The sequence below is a fragment of the Ochotona princeps genome, chromosome X (genome assembly GCF_030435755.1).
Source record: "Ochotona princeps isolate mOchPri1 chromosome X, mOchPri1.hap1, whole genome shotgun sequence".
Taxonomy (NCBI): Eukaryota; Metazoa; Chordata; class Mammalia; order Lagomorpha; family Ochotonidae; genus Ochotona; species Ochotona princeps.
The window spans coordinates 52,066,101-52,089,524 of record NC_080865.1 but is presented as its reverse complement, the minus strand read 5'-3'; the positions used below and the strand labels follow the sequence as shown (position 1 = coordinate 52,089,524).

The window sequence follows — 23,424 nt, the reverse complement described above, 5'->3', positions numbered from 1 at the left end:
GAGATTCCCCCATTGCAAGCATAAACTAAACATAGAGTCCAGCATCTTATTGTCCAGTCAAGTTCAACGGCTTCTTAGGTATACCCTCTCTGGTCCGAGGGCAGAACCAGCAGAGTATCATCCTGTTGATCACGAAATTCTAACTCATTTGGTCATAAAATATTTTTCTAGGCACAACACTTTGTAAAACACTATTCCTGGAGAAGGGAGAGTGGCTGAAGGCTAATTTGATCACCAAAGGTCGATGCTTTGATCAATTACGCATATGTAATAAAGCCTCCATAAAACCACAAAAGGACAGAATTTGAAGAGCTTCTGGATAGCCAAATGTTGATGATGTACTGAAGGGTGGGGCATCAGGAAAGGGAAAGGAACATCCACATCTCTTTTTTCATGCCTTTTCCAATGCATCTCTTTCATCCTGTGTTCTGTGTCCTCTAATATCTTTTATAATAAAACAATAAATGTAAATTGTGTTTTTCTGAGTTGAAACGGGTCCTGGTAACTTGATGTATAGCTGATAGAAGCACAGGTAAAAATAAACTGGGGCTTGCAATTGGCATCTGAAGTAGTACAGTCATATGCAATGAACCCTCCACTTGCAGTATCTGACTCTCTCTGTGCAGATAGCATTATAATTGATTTGTATTATTGGATACTTACCTGGCATTTATTACAAAATTACTTGCTTAGTGTGTGTCTATTTCTACAAAAGAAAAACTCCCCACATATGAGGTCACAGAAATGTTCTGTGTCAAAAAAATCTAAGAGAAACTGAGTCAGTTTTTCCACTGTGCACAGTCAGCTCAGTCAAAATGTAAATTTTGATTTATTACCATTAATTTACTCATTGCACATTCTTTATTCTTTCCCTTATTCCAATAATTAATGTAGAAGAGCTTCATTTTCTACTTATTGTATTTACTTCTTTAAATTTTCAATGAATTTGTTAGTAATCAGAAACAAGAAAGATTTCCTTGATTCTATTAGAACCAAATTGACTCCAAAAGGGGTGATAATCCTAATGAATTTTCTTCAGTATTTAATATGAAATATCTGTATCACTAAGTGAAACATAATAACAGAAAAGTAATTAGCTTCACTCAACACATCTGGAGCTAACAATAAGAAATAAACACTTTTTTATATTTTGTGGGGGTTTTGTGTGTGTGTTTTTTTTTTTTTTTTTGGAAAGACAGAATCACAGAGAGGAGATACAGACAAAAAGATCTTCCATCTGTTAGTTTATTTCCCAAGTGGCTGCAAGGACTGGAGCTGAGCCAATTGAAGCCAGAAGCCAAAAGCCAGGAGTTTCCTCCAGGTCTCCCACATGGATACATGACCCCAAGGCTTTGGGCCATCCTACACTGTTTTCCCAGCCACAAGCTGAGAGCCGGATGTAAAGTGGAGCACCCGGGATATGAACTGGCACCCATATTAGATCTTAGCCCATGCAAGGCAAGGATTTAACCACTGAGTCATTGTACAAAGTCCAAGAATAAAGTCTTATTAATCCTGCAGTGTGAGAAGGATAGCGTGTTCATGAAGCTTGCAAAATATAGATTGTCGATTCCTTGGAATTTTGAGTATAAGAGTAACTTACACTCCTTTTTCATTTTTTAAAGATTTGTTTTATTTTTATTGGGAAGTTGGATACACAGAGAGAAGGAGATGCAAAGAGGAACATCTTCCCTCCACTGATTCACTCTCCAAGTAGCCGCAATGAGCAGAGCTGCACCAATCCGAAGCCAGGAGCCAGGAGTTTCTTCTAGGTCTCCAACGTTAGTGCAGGATCCCAAGGCCTTGGGCTGTCCTTGACTGATTTTCCAGATCACAAACAGGGAGCTGGATGGAAAGTGGGGCTGCCAGGATTAGAACCGGTGCTCATATGGGATCCTGGTTAGTGCAAGGCGAGCACTTTTGCTGCTAGGCTGCCGCTCTGGGCCCCAGTGTAACTACTCTTAAGAACACATAATATTATATATTTTATTTATTTGTTTACTAATCAACAGTGTAGTATTAACATCATCCTGATTTAAAAAATGGAGATGCAGACTATGGAATGCTCAAAAGAATTTATAGAGGAGAAACTTTCATGAGATTGATTAACCTCTCCAAAGTGAACAAGTGCAGTTAACATCTGATTCATAGTTCAACTTAATCTCATTTCTTATATGCTGTCTCTGAGTTTCAAGCCATCTCTTCCTCATATTCAGTGATGAGGAACAGTGATGAATGAGGCTAAGGACTTGAATAAATATCTAAGTGTCACATCTTATCAAGACAGTTGCCCCAAAGCACTGTATATCTAAGATTTGGGGAGAAAAGAAAGATATGACTACCATTTTATGGATCAAGGAATGTTTATTCTTCATCTCAGTTTTTTAAATTTATATACTAGATCACCTCTTGGCTTGTAACAAATAAAAACAGCACTGGATGTGTGCAGTGTGTGTGTGTGTTTAGGGGGTGTCTGTTTAATTCAGATTTGAGCAAAGAAAACTGTCTCCATGGCCCCTTTTAACATCAATTCTCTATTTACACGTAAAGTATATTCTAAATAATACTGATAATGATATTAGTAAGTTATTGATCTGATGCTTTAAAAGGTTGTTTGGCAGATCATGTGCTTCTAATTAAATTTTCATCGATTTTTTTAGGAACAGTGTTAAAATGAACATGGATTGGATTTGAAAGCTCTGCACACAGCACACAACTAGAAATGTAAAAGTAAATGCACAGCAAGCTATTTTAAACAGTTTTAACACAGATTTTGCATGCCCTTTCCCCCATAAAAATGTCAAGATTCATTTTAAAATCTAGTATTTCTTACCTAGAATATGTATTAATGAAACCACATTCATAATAGGTTAAAATGTAGCTAGCCATTCATCTTTGCATTTCAAATGTTATGCCCACCATTTATTATTTATTTTTGGAAAGTTAGTCCATATTTCCATGCCTATGCCTCAGTTTCTCACTAAAAACCCTCACCAAATTGTGAAGTGATCAGTAAGTCACTACCTTTTGTTTACTGAACAGAAAAAAAAAAGCTGATCAGTCATCGGGATGACTTTCTCTTCCACTGAATTATAGTCATATGCTGGCGGCTGTGGTTTAATGTGCATCAGGAACATGCTTTTTTCTGAAGAGATTCTTAGTGAATATTCTGAAGTTTGGTTCTCCTGAAGAATTTTGCAAGGCAAACTCTGATGGTAACTTCCCATTATAATTGGAATTTCAAGTAGTAATAAGCACATGTGGTGAACACATTTAAATTTCATTATGTGGGTAAGACACTCCTTAGGACTTGGATATTCCTTAAGATTGGATTTTTAAAGGCAATAGATCTCAGTGTTTCTTGGGGCACAAACAACGTCAGAGTAAATTCTTTTGCAAAAAGGCACAACAATAAATAAATACCAAAAATGCAGAGCATTTGTGTAGTGGTTAGGTTTTTCTGAAACATTTCTAGACACCAATTCAATCACTTAGACAAATTTGCTTCAGTGTATGTTAGAAAAATACACTAGGTCTGGAGCAAGATAAACAGGTTCCATAAATGAGAGTTGCTAGAAGGAGACCCCATAGCAACCTCAACTGCAATTATAAACTGGGTTTTACAAAGAGTGTAAATTGCTCTGTGAAAATTAATGTGTTCCTTTTTTTGGTTCCAGATTCTGGACTGATAATACTTCTGTTTGTAACTAACTTTTCTGTGCTTACAAACGTTAACAGAACTACTTTGATTTGGTATTTGTGACTTTCCCAAGCAAGTTTTAACATGGGCACATCTCTCTGAAACTTGCCAGTCCCATCGGCTCTAAATCTCTGGCTTCTCTCTTCACAGGCTCCTTTACCCACTGTACAGCCTTGTAGCTATCTCTGTGGCAAGGCAGGGCCTCTCCTGGCACGAAAACTTGCCAGGTGAATCCGCCCCTCAGGGGCGTGTCAGTGCCATTTCCTGGAGCAATCTCACAGGGTGGCTCCACTTTTCGTTTGAGCTCAAATACTTTGCTGCATTCTCGGCAGCTGCCAGACCTGCTCCTGCTCCTGCTCGGGTAACTCATCTCTCCCTGGCACAACTTTAGGTAAAGGAGGTTGATAAATGACTTGTATACATGTTCCTGCCTGCTTACATTTCATTTCATTGTCTATCTCTGTTTGTTCCTCAGGGAGATCATCTAGGGATTCCCTTGCTGACCACTGAGAGTATGATGAGCTCAAGCTATTGGAGTGAGACCAGCAGCAGCAGCTGTGGGACTCAGCAACCCCTAGAGGTGCTACAGTACCAGCCACAGCATTATCACTGCCTCCACCAGTCAAGTTTGCCTCAGCAGCCTCCAGAAAAAAATGTAGTATATGAGCGAGTGAGGACATACAGCGGGCCCATGAACAAGGTGGTGCAGGCCTTGGACCCCATCGGCTCACGGGAAGTGCTCTCCCCTCTCAAAACGGCTTCCTCCTACCAAAACTTGGTTTGGAGCGACCATTCCCAGGTACCACACCGATAGCTATGTTAGGTTAATTCAGAAGATAGATCTTGAATCTCATTTTTTTTTTTTTGCTTCTTTTTCTCTGCTCTATGGAATATGTTTCACTGGCTGGCATTTGTCGAGAGCAACCTAAATTCAGTTTCTTTCATTTACTAACACCTGCAGTCATTTCTTTATAAGTTCATAAGATTTTCATAATTTAATCAGAGCACAAGAAGGTCTATGGTTCCATTGGATTTGATTGAACTATCTCATCTGAAGTAGTTTTTCCCCTACTGTAAAACATTCCTCAATTTCAATACAGTAGGTTGTTGCGTTTTCCTTAAGAACAGGTTCTCACGGATTCATTTCATATCAGAAGCAAACAGATACCTTGTACCAAATATGGTAGTACAGGGGCAAATTGCATGTATGGAGTGACGAGCAGTTATTTGTGTTTAGCAAATAGTATGTTGCTCTGGGATAAGTGACAGGTGCAAATAGCTGTTTCATTTGCCATATATGTTTCATCATCTGAAAAGGATTGATTACTGTATATAGTCCATGAATATTTTATGAAATACTGGTGGAAGTTATACTTAAAAAGTAGATATAGCTCTGAAGAAGGCAAAGTAGAAACAATAGTTATATGAAAGCTACAAAAGACAAACTTTTTGAAACATAATATATACTGAAATAAAATGTTAAAAAAAATTTTAGCATCAATATCTGTGCTAACACTCTTTCCAATAAATGAAAAGTAACATTGCAAGAATATATATAATGAACAGCTTTAAGGTCTGTTTTCATGCTATGACTCTCCATTAAACTTTCATGTCAAGGAAGAAAAGAAAATTTTGTCTTTTTTTAAATTTAATTTTGTTTTTTTTTGTTGTTGTTTTGTTCAGACTAGAAACTCCCTATATTACTATATCTACATCACTTACATTGCAATTGCAATAATTTCTTGATTGTTATCATATATAACATGTAAAAGCCTAAATTCTATTTGGTTTTCAAATACAAATAATACATTATCAAAATATCATGTCTCTTAGCTTTCTGGAAACTTTTACCCAAAATTTAATTATATTTTCAAGATTTAGTTTGTTATGTAAGGAGCTCAAAATACATTTTTTGAGACACTATCCAATGTTCTTTTATTAAACCCATTGGGAATAATGTGACTTAGTCCAAAAGCCAAAAATTTAAGTAACATATGAAGTGACATTCTAATATGCATAATGAAACTATTTGAAGGATATTTTCAAAGATACATATAACCCTAAAGTCCAAAATGCCACACAGTTTTTCTTTTATTTCACTGCTCACATAATTTCAGGAGAAAACATGAAAAAAAAATCTAAAATTTGCTATCAGAAATTTACTGATTGAGAAAAACTCCACCTGCATTAATGGCAGCAGAAAAAGAATGTAATGGTCAAAACTACTAGCTTGTATAAGTGATAATAATAATGCAAATGTGCGTTCCAACATTCGGTATTGGGATGATAATATCTAACCATGTGGGTGTCACATTTGGTTCCTAGTAGTCCCAAAGGAATGTGAAGGTGTAAAACAACAATTACTGTTATCATAGGAAAGCTAAAATCATTGTATACTTCATTGTTATTCTAACATTTAACCTCTTTTTGTCAACTTATCTATAAAAAGAAGATAAATAAGCATTTAAAAATGAAATGTATTAAATCATAAATACTGACTATGGAACAACTTTTCAGGATCATGTTTTATTATTTGCTCCATAGTTCAACTTTCCCTTTTAATAATTGCAGGACCAAGCTGGGTAAATCTTTTTACAGGACTTACCCTTCTTTGCCAGAAATTTGAAAAAGGGATCCTTTCAGGACCATCTCCATCCTACAGTGAAATTCCCCATAGAGGGGTTTATATAGCCTCATAGAGACCAAAAGTATGACCACAGAAACTAGGATAAGAGATTGAAATGGAGGATGTTGTGGAATCTAAAATTATTTTTATCGTAGTAAAGAAAGAAATGTAAGAACTTGGTGTAAATGAGGAATGTGAAATTCAAGCTGTGAGGAGGAAAAAAAAACCTATTCCCATGGAGAAGGAAGACGAGAGAAAATTTGACTATAAGATTTCAAACTGAGTTGGATATTAAAGGGTATTCACAAACCAACTGAAAGAATGTGTGTAGCAAGACAGCTAAGACAGCTTTCAGATAGTTGCCACAAAGCATTTTAACTAGAAAACATCTGTTTTATTTTTCCTTCACTCTGATTATTGGTAAGATTATGGCACTGTGTATAGTAACCAAATGTGATCTGAAATGCCTGTGTACTGACAAAATGGGGATGTGACGGCAGCTTTATCTTGTACAATTGCCAAGCACAAACAAGTAGCACATATTACCAAATAAAACCCCTTTTATTCATCTGATGTTTTGTAACGTATCACCCTATATCCCATGATTCAGATAGATTGTATGTAGCGATTATTCTGATACCAAGATTTGCAACTGTGGTATAAGGGAAAATGGGTATTGCAATGAATTGATGGTTACCATGAATTCATTTAAACTTTTATTTTGCTTTTAGCATTTTGTTGTTCCAATGACATTCAGAAAATTCATGAGCATTTCAAATAAAAATTGCCAGTGGTTAAATATGTTCTTTTCAAGAAACCGAAATTGATGTCACTCTACTTTGCTTGCTGAATCTTAATTTTAGGTCATGTAGTAGACATTTTAGATTTAACCAAAAGCTTTTTGCAGCACTTTAGCAATTTCTATTTCTGGATTTTTAGCACATATTTTATTCTACTTCCCTCTTGTGAACTAAAAGCCTGTTTATGGATACAAACATTTTAAATTTGTACAGCTCTATGAAGTTGCTTGTTTTCTCGTGTATACTTTGTCAGATATTTCAGTTGTTTTCTTGGTAATTATTTTGTTTGATTCATTGGGTGTTTCTTATAAAAACTTAACTATAGAAACCTTACTGGTGAAGTTGTCTAAACTGATGATACAATTAAAATCACTGGGTTTGACTATATAAGCAAGTAAAACCAAACATGGGTATAATTAAAGTTACAGATGACATTTTAAGAACTAAATGCAGTCTTGAAAATAAATGGAGTTCCAGAAACTGTCAGAAATAGAAGAAAACAAAACAAAATCTTACAGCTCAGGCTTTAGTAAGGCTTAACCATTAACTTACTATCATTACATGAAATACTGACGTAAAGGAACAATCTTCTGTGAATTACTCATTAGATTTCTACTTTTTCCTTTAATTAGTTTTGATTTTCCTGAAGTTTTGCAGGTATACAGACGTGCTCTGTTGTGAAAGAGCATATTTGTCTCTGTGTGTGTTTGTGTGTGTGTGTGTGTGTGAAAGAGAGAGAGGAGTGAGAGAGAGAGAGAGATGGGTCAAATAAAATATTTTTAATACTAGTCATCTGTTGAGCTGTTTATCAAGTTTCTTTTTTGTAGGAACCTATTTTGCAGGTTTCCAGATAAATACTGTTTGGTTCTCTGTTCTAGGACAAACAGAGCCTAGCCTGTAGGTGTCCCATATGTCTGTCTGTACTTCATTTTTTAAAGAATGTTTTTGTTGTGATATTCAGCATTTTAAGAATAAACAAGGTTTGTTGCAAGAGGAGAGCTCTTAATTTGTATCTTACAAGGGTATTTTATTCTTTTGAATTTGAAAATTTCAACCAAATCTAACAGTAAAATATGGCCTCTGCTCTCAATAATTATTCAGTTGGTGCTTATCTTTGTTGACACTACTTTTTTTTTTCCTTTTTCTTTCCTTGAAAAGATTGTGGATAGATCCCCTACTGCGCCAACATTTCTCTTCCCTCCAGAAAATCTTCCTCTTCTATAGGGAGGGGTATTTTACTATGAAAAGTTGTTGTTCAAGGGCGTAGTCACTTAGGTGAACATTCAGGGAAGTGGTTTGCCTTGAAAAAAGAATGAGGTCATAGGATAAGGGGGCCTTCATTCAGCTTCCGTCATCCTTTTTGTGCTTACAATCAAATGAAACTGTAGAAATTGTGAATGCATGTAATTGCTGGATGAAAATGCTCACAGCAATCATATAAGGGAGGTATAATAAATTGCTGGACCTATTTTCAGTCAATGGAATGCACAAGCTGTCATTGTATGTCTATGTGTGTATGACTGCATATGCAGGCACGCATGAACCTCTGCACGTGTTTCAGAGAGAGACAGAGAGAGACAGAGAGAGATGAGAGGACAATGGGAAGAGAGGATAACTTTCAACTGAATCTCTAAATCTCTTTTTTTGACAATTTATGGTAAAAACAGATGGGTGAAATTCCATGCTCTTAAACTCCACTTGAAAGGTAAAACCTTTCTAAATAAATATTTTAGGCCATTTATTTTCATACCAAAAGCTAACACAATAGAGATCCTTTTTTTACTTCAATGGAATACTATAGGAGAACTTCAAGAAGCTTATGGGAAGATGGAATTTCAGAAGTAATTTTATCTTGGTGAAAAAATTGAGATCCGTGTATAGTTTGAAGCTATCTCATGTGTCTGGATTTCAATTGTTTTGCACCAAAACAAATTTATCTTTGAATTTTGTTACCCAAAAACTTTTTAAAGTAAGTGTCTTATAAACAAATTTGGTTTCTTTATTTAAACGGATGGGTCTTTCACATGGGGCCATAAACAAATTTGTTTATCATTTTCATTTTATTTGAAAGATGGGGAGAGATGGGGAATCTTACATCTTACTGGTTCAATCTCCAAATGCTCACAGTAGCATAGACAGCAACAGGTGGAAGCCTAGAGCCTGGAATTCAAACCAACTTGGAATCAAAAACAAAGCCAGGACTGGAACCCAGGAACCTGGATATGGGTTCTTGTGTCCCAAGTGGTGGCTTAATTGCTGCACCAATAGCTTGTACCTGTTTATAGATTTAAAATCAGAAAAAAATACACTGTTAAGGGGCTGCATGTCCTATTTCCTCTCTGTCTCACAGTTCCCTTCAAAAATGAAAATAAAAAACACTGAGCCTCTGAAATGAGGGATCAAGGCTAAGGAAAAGTGTTCTGTTGCTAGTGCATTCTATTACTTTTTTTACATGGCAATTGAATCACGGGTTTTTCTCCTAAATAAAAGAAGTGTTTGTTTCATCTAAAGATGAACTAAAGATGGATCAATACAGTTTACATGCCTCTTGCTGTATAAAGTTCAGAATAACATCTCAGTGCTAACCTAAGGCGAGTGTTTAATTATGTAACCAAAGCAGCTTCCATACTACTCAGGGATTTTATTCAAATGGTAATTTGCCTTAGCAAATTCTTTCAGAATAAATGTCAAATGGTTTTACAAAAGATTCCCTTCTTGATCAAACTGTCCAACTGTTCCCAATGTATTGCTTTCAATGATTCTTATAGACATTGGAGCATCTACAAGACTCCTCCTATTTTCCTTAGAACATTATACTATGTATTAGTTTTTACGTGAAGTTTTACAATTCAAAATTAAACAACATGAAAGAGTTCCATGTTCATTTCAACAAATTTTCAACTGTTTAGCCAACACATTCCTGTACTCATGGATGCAATTTCTTTGTCTGTTGCTTAATTCTCATTCCTATCAGTCTTTCTTGAATCTATTGTACATGTTCTTGAGTTCTCTGATCAGAGTATCAACAGGAAAATGAAAACCACTTGAAATTGATGGAAAGGGTTCAGATTTGGCAGTCTAAATAGCACTCAGAGGACGCGGTGTGGTGAAAATGTTCATGCAAAGGTGTCTATGCAGAATGTCTTAGAGAGAGCCACAAATAATTAACGTGCAGTGATGAGGTGCACTTTGACAGAACAGAATAATGAAGCTACATAGTTTTAGTGCCTAGGAATGTAGGCCTCTGTTTTAATCATCTTGGATTTTAATTCCTAGCTCAGAGACTGTTAGTTGTATGTAGTTCCAGTTCAGGGACTTTCCAATTGCCTCGTGTGTAAAGTAAGACAACAATAACACCTAATTTGTTTATCATAATATGTGGTGGAAAACACATAGTGTATTGCCTCTCACATTAAATTTTAAAGGCTGCCTTACTCAAACAAATCACTTGCTTTCTCAGGACCTCAGTTTTTTTCACCTTTACATAAAGGAAAATAATATCTCCCTTCAGGAATACAGTGGGAATTGGATAAGTGGTAACTTGTGAAGGTGTCCAGCAAAATGTCAGACAGAGAGTTAGCATTCAATAATTTTCTTTCCTTTATTTGTATTATTGATTTCTGAAAACTCAATCAATGACAGCCCTTTGCTGCAGAGACAAGATATTGAACTAAATTAACAGACTATAAAGTGAGAGTTCCTTTGACATGGAAAGATTAGGCAAGCAACCATGCTTGAAAGACTTATTAGGACTCTACTTAGCTATGAAAGACTAATGAAGAAATTATTAAGGCGATTTTCTAAAATGTATGGCATATGGTCAAAACATTGGAACAGAAGAATATACTTCTAATTTTAACTGGCATAAATAACCTTTAGAAGGATGAATTTGGAAGGTCTCATGTTCTTAGCTTTTCAAGTTGAACGTCAGTATTTCAAATGATGTCCTTCAGTTGCTGTTGTCTTAAAAAAAAAAACCTATGAAGTGACACAATGCATTAAATCACACTTGAGGTTTCCCCATCTACCTCCTACCTAATAGTTCTTCCAGATTGCACTTCTACAAGGTTATCACTAACTCCATGTGTGGCTACTTATACTTGAAGTTAGATCAATTAAAATGAAATTTATTCAATTTTTCTGTCACATTAACTTTATTCTAAGGGCGTGCAGTTAGCTATTACTGTATTGAACAGTACAAATATAGAATATGTCCACTATAGTGCAGAGTTCCACTGGACAATGAGGTTCTTCTACACTTAAGACACTCATTTGTATAGACATGACTCTGGAGTCAACACATTCAAAGAGATTTACAGGGATAAAATGTGTGATCAATGTACTGCCAGTTTACATGATCCAGTATAATCAGCAAACAGGACTGGAAAGAAATGAAGCCACAGTTGCTCAGGGTTTAGGTACATAGTGGCAATTTCATTAGGAGAACTGAATCCATAAATCTTTAAGAGAACAGTTGAATGTTGGATTTATGTCTGTATGCCTCTATTTTTCTTCCTATATATATTTCCCCAAATCCCACTTTTTGAGAGAGCATTTATTTGATTAGGAGGAAAAAGCATGAAATATAACCTTCCCATTCAAAATGCTTTTTCCTTTCTTATAATCACATAGTATATGGATTTCTTATCTTTTCTGGAACAGTCTCCTTCTTTCCTTTACCCAATGAATTAACTTTGAATATTGTTAAATAAATTCAGTATAATTATCATTCATAAAAATAAGATAACCGAGGCACAGAGATGTTACGTAATTTGCTCAAGTTCATATATGTGACATATGGTAGAACTAGGTTTTAAATCCAGAAATCTGATTGTAGATGTATGTCCATAACCAATATGCTATATTACACTCATACACTTGTGGTCTAAACATAGCAGTTTTCTTACATTACAGTTTCTGAAAACTTACTGATTATATTTCGGGGTCATTTTATTTCATGTGCTCCCATTATTAATTACCTAAAATCCTTTGAGACATAAGCTAGAATATAAATAAATGAAGTAAGTGACCATTTCATGCTTTTAAAACTTTGTCATTTACAAAGAAGCAAAATTTTTATTGTTCAAAATCCTCTTTTTGTGTTTTCCTCAGAAATATTACTGTTTTCAATCAAAATATATAGTGCCCCAGTGTTGGATAATAAGTTTCCTACTAGTCATTTGTTTGTTTGTTTTAAAACAAGTCATTTATTATACTAGCATACATGTGTATGAATCTGCTAGAGCTCAATTCAACTCAGCTGAACTCACGTATGTGTCTTTCCCTTCTATGACCAACAGAGTGGGTTAAGCATGTCCTTTGTATGATGGTGGCAGAATCAGTAGAGAGCAAGTGAATTCAAATACTTTGTTAAGCAAGTCATAAAGTCAAATATAAATTCAATGAGAGAGAAATGTATTCTGCCTCATGATGGAAAGAGTGATTGTTGCTCAAGATGAATAGTAAAGTTTGGAGCTCACTAAGACAATCTAAGATACCATAAATGAGATTAAGATGAAATGTACAAAGAAAGCTAGCAAACATTGGAATATCAGAAATTAAGCAAATTTTTGCTATATTACTAACAACTGTATTAAGCCTTAGTCAAATATGCATAACCCTAATTAGAAATGATCTAAACTGATTTGGAGGAGGTCATTTCTCTTCCACAATCTACCAGTTGATATGTTACAGTAAAAGTAATGCCTCAGAACTAATTCTGCTACATATATAAACGAACTCATTAGCCATTATTTCTCGAAAATAGTTATATAAGATTATTTTACAAGGTTGATTAAATCTACAGTGCCATGCCCTGTCATGCATGCAATGCATAATGCAATCATAATCAGAAGTAGATAGAACAATATTTCAAAGTCAGAACTACTGTATATAAGGGAGTTTTCCCCAATGTTAATAATTACACTTTGTTTTTGTAAGGGAGGTAGTGAATACTCAATTCTTACAGGTAACATTTGTTGAACATCCTCTTCATCATCGTACAATTACTTCTTGTGTGCCTTATGCTAAGTAGTTAATATTTGGTGCCAATTTAGATAGTGATAGTTGAAATTTGATCATAATAACCTCTAGAGTAGCTAAAACATTACAGAAATAGATTTATTTTGTGAAAATGTTTAGATTCCATTCTTATGAATTCTTAAACTATTTCAGAGAATAAACAATAATTCAGAATCTGAAATTTGACTAAGACTCTCCTGATGTTAACTATTAGCCCCTTAGCTGCAAATGCTACAAAACAAACCTAACTTAAGTGCATTATCTGGACTGAAATATTTTAAAGTAGTTTACAGATAATATAATACCCATAAAACACAAGATTTAGGGTGAATATTCAATGTATGATTTGGAAGCATAATAAGGCAGTATTCCACACACCCTTCTTGTTACTACCCTTTCTCTCACTAGTGGGAATTCTAGGTCACATGGTAGATACATTCTTAATTTTTCGAGACATCGTTACACTCATTTTCGTTAAGAGTTGTATTAACTTACATTCTCACCAACAATATGCAAGAGTTTCCAAGTGCTGACAAAAATGTGAAGATCTACTTTTAATTCTTGATTTTCAAAAGTAAAATACCTCCATAGCTGTTGATATTTTTGACCACTGTTTCTTTTCTAACACTGTCTCCTATTAAATTTCAATTCCCTCAGTGGTTTTTAAACTAACTCATTTACATTCTTTCGCTACCCATGTACCTAAACACTTCACTTCCTGCTCCACATTTATATAAATCTATGTAATTGCATCTCTTTGAGAGAGAATTTGTCACCAAACTCATATTTATGGCATGTTTGTTCCATTAACATGGCTTCCATCGTCACAATATTGGAAACCACTAAATTTGCTTCTCCTATACTGACTGCAACTAATATTCAAGCTCATGCCTTTAAAACACTTCTTGTCTTGACCCATTAAATCAGCTGAAATCTATTTTTGTTGTCCTTTCAAAGTGTTTACATTCTCATTGTATTTTGCTGTTTAGTAATTAATATCCGTCGCTATCAAATTCATTTGAAATATATTTGCTCATTATAATGTTCTAGGCTTTTCTCAAGCAGGTAGTGATACAACACTCAACTAAGCTCCTTGTGCACATTTCTCAGTTACTTATTTCTTTTAAAGTGTTTTCCAATGATCCAAAATTCATCTCAGTTGGATTTTACATCCCATAGCTTCTTTTCTCTAAAATCACTCCAATTTTCCTTTGTAACTGAATTTTACCTTACGATATGCTCCTTGACTTTCAACATTTTAGAAAAAATTGTCTTCCAGCTGCTGGTTCACTCCTTGAGTAGTTAAAACAGCCAGATCCTGACTAGGCTATTAGTTTAAAGAGTCATGTGAATAGTTTAAGAGAAAATTGCTGGAAATATTGTGAAAAATAAAAGCAACTAAAATTTATGATAGCAATGAAAAAATGACATTTAATTTGCAATTCAAAATCAGGTCCAAAGTTAGGTTTGAACTCCTCAGTTTGAGTGTGTTAAAGTATGTCCCTAGGATTCTATCATACTTTTACACTCAATCTCCCTCCCAATTCCCTCTCTACTCGTTTTTCTGACACGTTGTTCTGCTCTCTGTTTCTTGAATAAACTGAGCTTTTTTCTCCCTCCACACCAAGGCTTTGTTCATTTCATTACTTGCTCTGTCAATATCCATTCTTTTCTCATACCTCTTGAAATCCTACTCATCCCTGAAAATCTATGTGCAAATGATCAGAATTGTCTCAACCTTTAGTCTTCTTAACTTCTAATGTCATTCTCCACTCCCACTTCTATACTCAAAAAGGCCTCCTTTTATAGCTAGTATCAATTTACATTAACATGGCACAGGTGCTTACAAGTCTAAATATTATTTCAGTGGCACTAAATTCACACCACAACAATCTCTGCACTATTTGGAGTTATTCCTTTAAACAAAATTCACAGATCAATCAAAATAAATGTTTTGAGAATGAATAAAATTAAAAATTATATGTAAGCTTCTCTCTCCCCCTTCTTTCTCCTCCTCCTTCCTTGCCTACTGCCTTCCTTTCTGTTTCTCCTCAGTTTCTGTGATTATTATTACCCAAAAATGCCTCAATATGGCTAACAATGACTTTAGTAAAGATACATGAGTTAACTGGGATTGTTTGTGGTTTCCAGTTTTCTATGCCCTCTCTGAAATGAAAATGGAAAGTAAGACAGAAGTTGCCTCTTCAAAATGGTGAACAGGGGAAAAAAAAGAGTGGACAAGAACAACACATGCAATAAACCTTAGCAAACTATTTAGTAATTCAATTTCTGTCATAGTTCTTAGGTCTCATTAAGCATCTGACTTTAATTTGGTTATATTTGAATTATATACTTTTCCCATGGACAAATATTTATCATTATTTATCAGAACAAATGTGATCAAAAGGATAGCTATCCTCTCATCATATAATTTCTCTGGGCTTTTGTGATAATTTCATAAATCAAACTATCTCAAAACAACTGAATAGTCTGTTTATACTTCTAGTCCCTCCACATTCCCTATTGTTGAAATTCTGTCTAGATAAAGTGTTTTTATGTATTGAATTCCATTTATTGACCCTATAAATTGACTTAGTAAATCACGTATGTTCCAAAAATTCTCTCAGTAAAAAATACTACCACTGTTCAGAAGCCATCCACACACCAAAAGATACAGTTAGAACCCTAGAGGGGAAAAGTTCAGCATTTACTGATTTCTCTTCTAGCACTGATTTCATCTCAGTTGTACGAGCTGCTACAAAAAAAAAAAAAAATTCTTTTAAAATCTTCAGAAACCTACATACACATATAAAATATGTTCTGTAGTATAATAGTGACTTAAATTTCCTACAGCCATCTCTTATTGCTCCTCTGCCTCACCGCACCGCCCCCCCACACACACACAAACACCTTTAATGACAGGGCTGAAAATCTTAGTATGACTTTCAAAGTCCTCCGTCCTCTTGTGATCCGGACTTCATAGAGCTTCCCTTCCAGTGTCCCATGTTATAGTTGACGTGTAAACTATTGTTTTTTCTAAATATAGCCCACAAATTTTCTCAGCTATGTCTTTCACTTACGTTGCTCTAACACTTAAATTTCTTCTTTCACCAAGACTTACAAATCGAGATATGCTGAAATGAGAGCAGTTTTTCGAGATTTTTTTTCTCAAATGTAAGTCTGTGTTCAAATTTCTGATTATCCTTAGTTATCTCTTAACATCTATAATTCCCGAAGTAAATTCCTTACAGCTTGTGGGTAGTCTACTTTATTCTTATTTTTAATCAAGTGTTTTACCCACTACATGATCATAATAATGGTGAGAACAGAGTTTATGTTCTATGCATCCTTTACATATCTCTCAATACGATTAAAGAATGAGTAGTGGACAACATAATTTATTTAATTAATGCAGTGAAAATAATATCTCATATTTATGGATAGCATCATTTTTCAAAACTCTTGCTCATTTACTACCCAGATAGAGTTCCTAGCTCCTGACTTCATTCAGCCTGATGCAGCCATAACCCTTCTAGCCATTTGAGAAGTGAATCAGCAGATAGAAGATTTCTGTCTGCCTCTTTCTGCCTATCTCTTTCTCGCTCTTGCTCACTCTGACACCTTGCGTTTCAAATAAATTAATCTTTAAACAACAATGTACCTAAAAACCAGCTCCTAATATTTTCACCACATTAGCTTCCTCCTTCAAGTAAACGTTTATGCTGAAGTGTTTTCATGTTAAACAGGTTATCTTTTTATTTCAGCAAATATTGCCTGATTACCCTTGCTATATTTTTTTCCATTATAAGATTTCATAATCAGAATGGTATATATCAAAGTTGTTTCCATTCCTATTTTCAGTCTTTCCTTGAAATACTCTTAGAATTAAGAGTACATCCAGATTTCCCTTATAATTAAAACCTGTCCCACTTTCTACTTTTTCTTTTTAAAAAAAATTTTTATTTTTTTATTTTATTTATTTGAAAGGACAAGATTTAGAGAATTAACAAGGAAACAAAGACAGTTTATTTGGTGGCTCATTTCTCCAATTGGCTCATTTTTCCCATTCCTGAATGGGCAGAGGCTATGTCAGGGTGAAGCCAGGATACCTGTGTGGGTAGCAGGAAACCAGATACTTGAGACATCACTTGCTGCCTCCTGGCATTACATTATGAGCAAACTGGAAGGGAGAAGAAAATGACTCCAATCCAGGCACTCTGGATTGGATGCGAGAATGCTTGGGATGCAAGTGTCCCAAGAATCATTTTAACCACTACACCAAAGACCAGCGTTTATTCTCCCTTCTTTTCACAGATACACTGAGCTACACAAAACCGTTTCCACTAAAGTTAATAACTGAGAAATTTGGAACATTTGCACTTCATTTGACTTATCTGTGAAAAACATAGTTATTTTAGCAGACAGTTGGAAGATACATTTTGTGAATAGTGAATTCCCTAGGAAACCAGTTTCCCAGCTCTGATTTAGCGTGTGCTAAGTAAAATATGGACAATTATCTCAAATGATGTAGTGAAATTATCTCAAAAAGCAGACTGATTTTAATCCACTCTGATCTTAAAAATTGGTAATGCCATATGTACTTCATAAAAAGCAGGGGAAAAAAAAAGAAAAAGAAGAAAGAAGAGAGCTGTTACTAGTTTCTCAAACCTGAAAAATTGTGGCTTGAGGAAGCATTGGGGGAAAAAGTCCTGAATTTGATACCAGGCCTGAGTCCACATAATCACAAACAAAATTCATTTTTTACTAGGCCTGTAGCTAAAAGAAGTTGCAGACAAGGTAATGTTTATGTATTTAGCATCTTTGAACTATAGGAATAAATGGCTCAATAATGTGATGAATACTTTGTCAGATAAAGGAGCTTCTTTCTGAAAAAGTGAAGGGCTTGGATGACATAAGTATTAAACAAAAATGCCAGTGTATTATTGAGTTCAGAGGCTTCTGACTATGCTCTCTAAATATATCATGTGCTGTGCAAGCCACTGTTGAATTTGTAGCTTAAATTGTTTAAGCAGGACCGTTCTCTCACAAGACCACTTTAGGGTGGGTCTCCCATTTTCAGGCCTTCCCAAGTGGCTTTTCATAATAAATAATAAAAAGACAAGTATCTAGTTTCCTATCATAAGGGTTAGTAGAAATTAACCATACAATTTGATTCCACAGCTTGAAAATCAGAAAATACAATGAGGCAATATGATGTGACAGAATACAATGAGTAAGAAAAGGAGCATGAGTCCTTAAGTCATGATACCAAGTTTAAATTACAACACCTGTGGTTTTCATCTACTTACTTGACACATCTTGGTATAGCATTACTTATTTGTATAAGTGGAGTTGTAATAGTAATTTCCTTATGGGAATATTTGGGGTGTTAAGTAAGATGATTTGTGTAACATATATTTGGCATAGGAAATTCTTAGTATACTGTTTTATGTTTTGAAACTTAGTGCAACAAGCTGGAGGAATCCACCACTGGGGGACGGCTTCAGGAGGGGTGGGAGGAATCCCAGTGCCTATAAAACTGTGTCACATAATGCAATGTAATCAATAAAAAAAAAAAAGAAACTTAGTGCAGTTGGCTAGAAAGGTTCATTGCGTTTCATTTGCTAATACCATTATATTTTAATTGGGTATAGAATGAAGGCGAGCACTGTCATCTACCAGGTGCCAGCATTATGTACAAACTGTGTTCTCGGAATGATATTGGGATTAAACAGACCAAACATTTGTAGAAAAGCAACCTCCAGTCACTCTTACTTTGAAATATTGCTGTTGGATGTATAATTGTCATAATCATTTGGAAAATCAATTGAGCAGAGCCTGTTAAATGAATTGTGCACATCCTAAGTAATCCCAAATCTTTGTGAGATGTTAGAGAATCACTCACATTGCACAAGGATTTTTTTGTAACACAGTGAAAACCTGAAATAATTTAAGCAAACTTTATGCTATCTTATTAATTAAAATAGTTAATTCAGACATATCTTCTAAATATTACTATTTATACCTTAAGTATTCATGTAAAAATATAGCTAACAGCAGTGATTACTTATTTGCAAGTTATGTGAATGTAGGAAGATAGCTAAGAGAACATCTTCATACATGTTTTCAATTAAGAATGTATTTCTGTATTTTTGCACAGTTTTAAGGCACTTCTCTCTTTGTCTTTCTAATCTTGTCTTAATTCTGGATGCTCATGGTTGTGCTCATCATCATTTCCCTGAACTGAAAAACATACCTATTTGATCTTCAACTTTTAATTCCCTATAACTGTCTGGGCAAGTCACCTCAGCTGCCAGAAAGAAATCCAGGAACGTATTCAAAGGGTGCCTGGAAAAGGGGTAGTAGTATTGCAGTTGTTGTAAGGGGGTGAAGGAAAACGGAAATGTTACAAGTTGAACAGCAGCAGTAAAGCAATGAGCTATAGTTTTGTTTTAAGAGCGCATATTGCATTTCATACAGCTATAATTCTATAGCAATTAGTGTTTCTCTTATAAATTTATGTTTCCACTTTTTAACAGTCCTCATGTGCTAAAGCATAAAAAAAATACATTTTTATTTTTCTTGGAAAACATCCAAGAGTTTTCAATTAATTGTAACACTAAGGTATGAAGAGGAACTCAGCACACTAGTAAAGCTATACAATTTGCTGATTTAGGAAAAAAGCAAACAGTACAAACGCAGAAAACATGGTGATCATTTAATCAAGCTATTATTAAAAATAATATTTTTCAGTTTTATAGATCAGTGTTTTTACTGCAGAACCTGATCTTTGAAATTAAACCAGAAGCAGATAAGACAAGGCACAATTAAGAATTAGTTTGATGTAATCTAGTGGCAGTAGTGAATTTTCAGAAGTATTTTCATATACTGGTAAAAGAATATGTAAACAAAATGTTTTTGTTTGATGAAATTTTGCAGTCTATGAAATAGCAATGATGTGCATATAAAATGTTTTAAAAGGAATAAAAAAGAATACAAACATTGCAAGAAGAACATGTTGATATGAAATCTCTCAGGAATTCTCTTGTTATTAGGTTACTTGCAAAAGTGGCAAAGCAATTGAATAATATACTCTTTGGAAAGACGTACATCATTTAAGAAAGCAGTATATTACTTCCTTCTAGCAAGTAAAATTATTATAAAAACAAAATAAATAAAACCTCAAGAATTAACACTTACAAATGATATTGCTCAATAACAGTTTCTGAATCCTCCTCTGTTTCTCCCAACAGGAACTCCATTCTCCAACTCTGAAAATATCTACTTGTGCCCCAAGCACACTACATATCACACAAAATAGTGAACAGGTAAAAGTAGTTATGAATTATTCAGTATGTATTTAGCTTTATATAAGCCTTGCTTATTTGTGTAAGCCATCTTTAGACTCTACACATTCACAAAATGTCAAGAAACTAAAACAAACAAAAAGAGACTTCCATATATGGAAATGAGCTCAGTCTAATAAAGGAATATGAAACGAGGATTATGAATCACACATTTGAGTTTCATTACCTACTCAGTCCAATTGCTTTTAGTTGGTGTGAAGTTTAATTTTAGCCAAGTTTCTGCAAGTAAGTATGGGTATTTTAAGAGACCGCAATTTGAGCACAAATAAAGTACTTATATGTTGGATTGATTGAGAACTTGGTTTTGTGAGTGAGAGACTTAAAGGTTACATTCAGAAATAACTTACATGGTCACAACTAGTCATTTCCATTGATTTATGCTTTGAAACAAGCTAAAATCTACCTTTTAGACTTTTTGAACTAACAATTTTACACTTATAATTGTTCTTTTAACAAATTTATATTTATTATATATCTTAATCTTATTTGAAAGAGATGGATGGATGGGGAGAGAGAGAGAGAGAAAGATAAACAGAGAAAAAGTACTAGCATTGAGGCATAACTTGCAAATATACCACCTGTGATGCTGACAGCTTTCCATATGGGTGTCAGTTCACATGTCCTGGCTGCTTCATTTCTGATCCAGCTCCCATTTACTCCAGCTTGGGAAAAGCAGCAGAATATGAACCAACTGTTTGGGCCCCTGCACCTTTTTGGGAGACCTGGGTGAAGTTGCCCATCCTAGTTTCAGTCAGGCTCAGCCATGTTCTATGAGGCCAGTTGGGAAGTAAACCAGCTGATGAAAGACCTCTCTTTTTTTTCACCCTTTCTTTCTGTAACTTTGAGTCTCAAATAAATCTTCAAAAAATAGAGAAAAATCTTCCATGTGCTAATAATTCACCCCAAAATGCCCTCAAGTGCCAGGCCTGCACTTTACTGAAACCAAGAATGAAGAATTAAATCTGAGTTTCCCACATGGGTGGCAGGAACACAGATACTAAAGCCATCACTTTCTGCACCCTTCCTCCTGCAAGGTTACAGACTAACAGGGTGCTCAAAATGGGGCATAGAGCCTAGACTTAAACCTAGTCACTACAAGAAGTAATACAAGAGTCACAAGGCATCAAATGCCTACTTCATTGATTATTCTTGATACTAGAGATTCTATGCCCAAAAAGATGTCTGTAATGATAATTATGTGCTACAATTAAGAAAAATTTAATTAGATAGTTATCAAATATCAGAAAGAAAACTATAAGCAAAAACATATTAAGAAGTTTATGGCTACAAGAGGGAAGAATACAGAAACTGAAATTTAGAGACTATGAGGGGAAAAAAAAATGTTGTTTTAAGAAAACAGCTCCACCCAGATGAGGAGCCAACCTATGAACTTAGACAATAAGGAAACAACTGAATGAGGATTCTGGTCTTTAGACCTTTAACGCTAGAGAGAATTAGAGCTGGGACAATCAGAATAAAATATCCTTAACATTGGCTCAAATATTGTACAGAGCTCATTTGGAACCAATCACTATTATTAAGGAGCTCACAGACCAGCATGGATCAGATACATGGCACACCATAAGACAGCGGCATGAAGGATATGCTTGACTTAGAAATTGAACCCCATTTCTATAGGACCAATAAAGAACTAAATGCTTAAGTACACATAAACATATTTTTCTCTTTGTGTCTCCTCTCTTCTAAAACACAAAATGTACTTTCCAAACCAAAGTTTAATTAGTAAATATTAAATAATTGTTTCTTCTATTGTTGTGATGACATTTATAGTAAAATGAATATTTTAAAACTCTTATCAAACATGTTTTAGAAATTGTGATAAAATTAGTAGAATATCAATACCAAGCAAAGAGCCGAGGAGATAGCATATGCTTTCATATTCAATATGTCTAAGGCTGAGATTAACTAAGTCGTAAAATTGCACATAGCTATTCATGCAAATGACTCTAAAATTTCACTCTTAAAATTGTGCCCTATTATTAATTATGACTCAAAAGTTACTAAATAACTATAATTATATGCAGCTTTAATCGTTTCTTCACAGGAACTCCATTCTCCAACAATGAAAGTCACTACATATCCACAGACCACTATTAGAAGATATATAGTACAAAATCCTGAACAGGTAACGTGTCACACAAGCTTCTTTTGCAACATAGAATTCATTAGAAGCTTAAGAAGAGTGAATCAGTTATCATATCCTTAAAATTCAATTGCTGGACATTCTTGAAGTTCTTAAGTGAATATCTCATCATCAGTATCAAAAATATCATCTTTAATTCCAGACAGAGTTGCACCCATATGTTATAATTCAGAGATACAACAGTGCCAAGCAGCTTGGCAATTCTTGGATTAAAAAGGCTTTCTATTTCTTTAGCCCCACCCTTGGGCTACAAAGGATTCTTATGCACTTTGTACCAAAGAAAGGAGGGGCAAAGTTCTTTCACAGACTTCAAATGAAAAGTTTATCAACTTATTACATCATGGGTTGGAGTCTTTGGTCGATTTAGATTTTCCTTTGAGATAGGAGGTAGGATGAAGAAAATTAAAACTCAAAAGTTCAAAAGTGTCTCCATGATGGTGTTGCCTAATGAATGTGTGAACTCTGGTGCCCAGCAATGAGCTCTTTAGAAAAGTGCACTATTATATTTCTTACTAAGTTATATAACTGTATGTTTCGCAAATTAGTATATAATTTTCTGTATGACTTTGAAGAGAAAACTAACAAAACTTATTCTCACAATGATAAGCATTCCTTGACACATACAATCATAAATACCCATATGACTCCTTAGCTGTAAACAGGAGATGCCATGAAATTACCACAGCATCAGTTTTACAATTGAAAAAACATGATCCACATTGGAAAATACATTTTTCACTGTGTTC

The 23,424-nt window shown here is 34.6% G+C and overlaps 1 protein-coding gene across 2 annotated transcripts in view; it reads left to right on the top strand.

The window, feature by feature from the left end:
- The first annotated feature begins 3,988 nt into the window (after nt 1-3,988).
- The window catches only part of POF1B (POF1B actin binding protein), an 84,009-nt gene continuing 64,573 nt past the window's right edge, over nt 3,989-23,424 (top strand). For both annotated transcript variants that reach the window (XM_058658469.1, XM_058658468.1), the window contains exons 1-4: nt 3,989-4,091; nt 4,176-4,499; nt 20,401-20,475; nt 22,580-22,660. In XM_058658469.1, the coding sequence (XP_058514452.1) occupies nt 4,215-4,499; nt 20,401-20,475; nt 22,580-22,660 (441 nt within the window). In that variant the 5' untranslated portion in view covers nt 3,989-4,091; nt 4,176-4,214. The remainder of the gene's footprint in view (nt 4,092-4,175; nt 4,500-20,400; nt 20,476-22,579; nt 22,661-23,424) is intronic.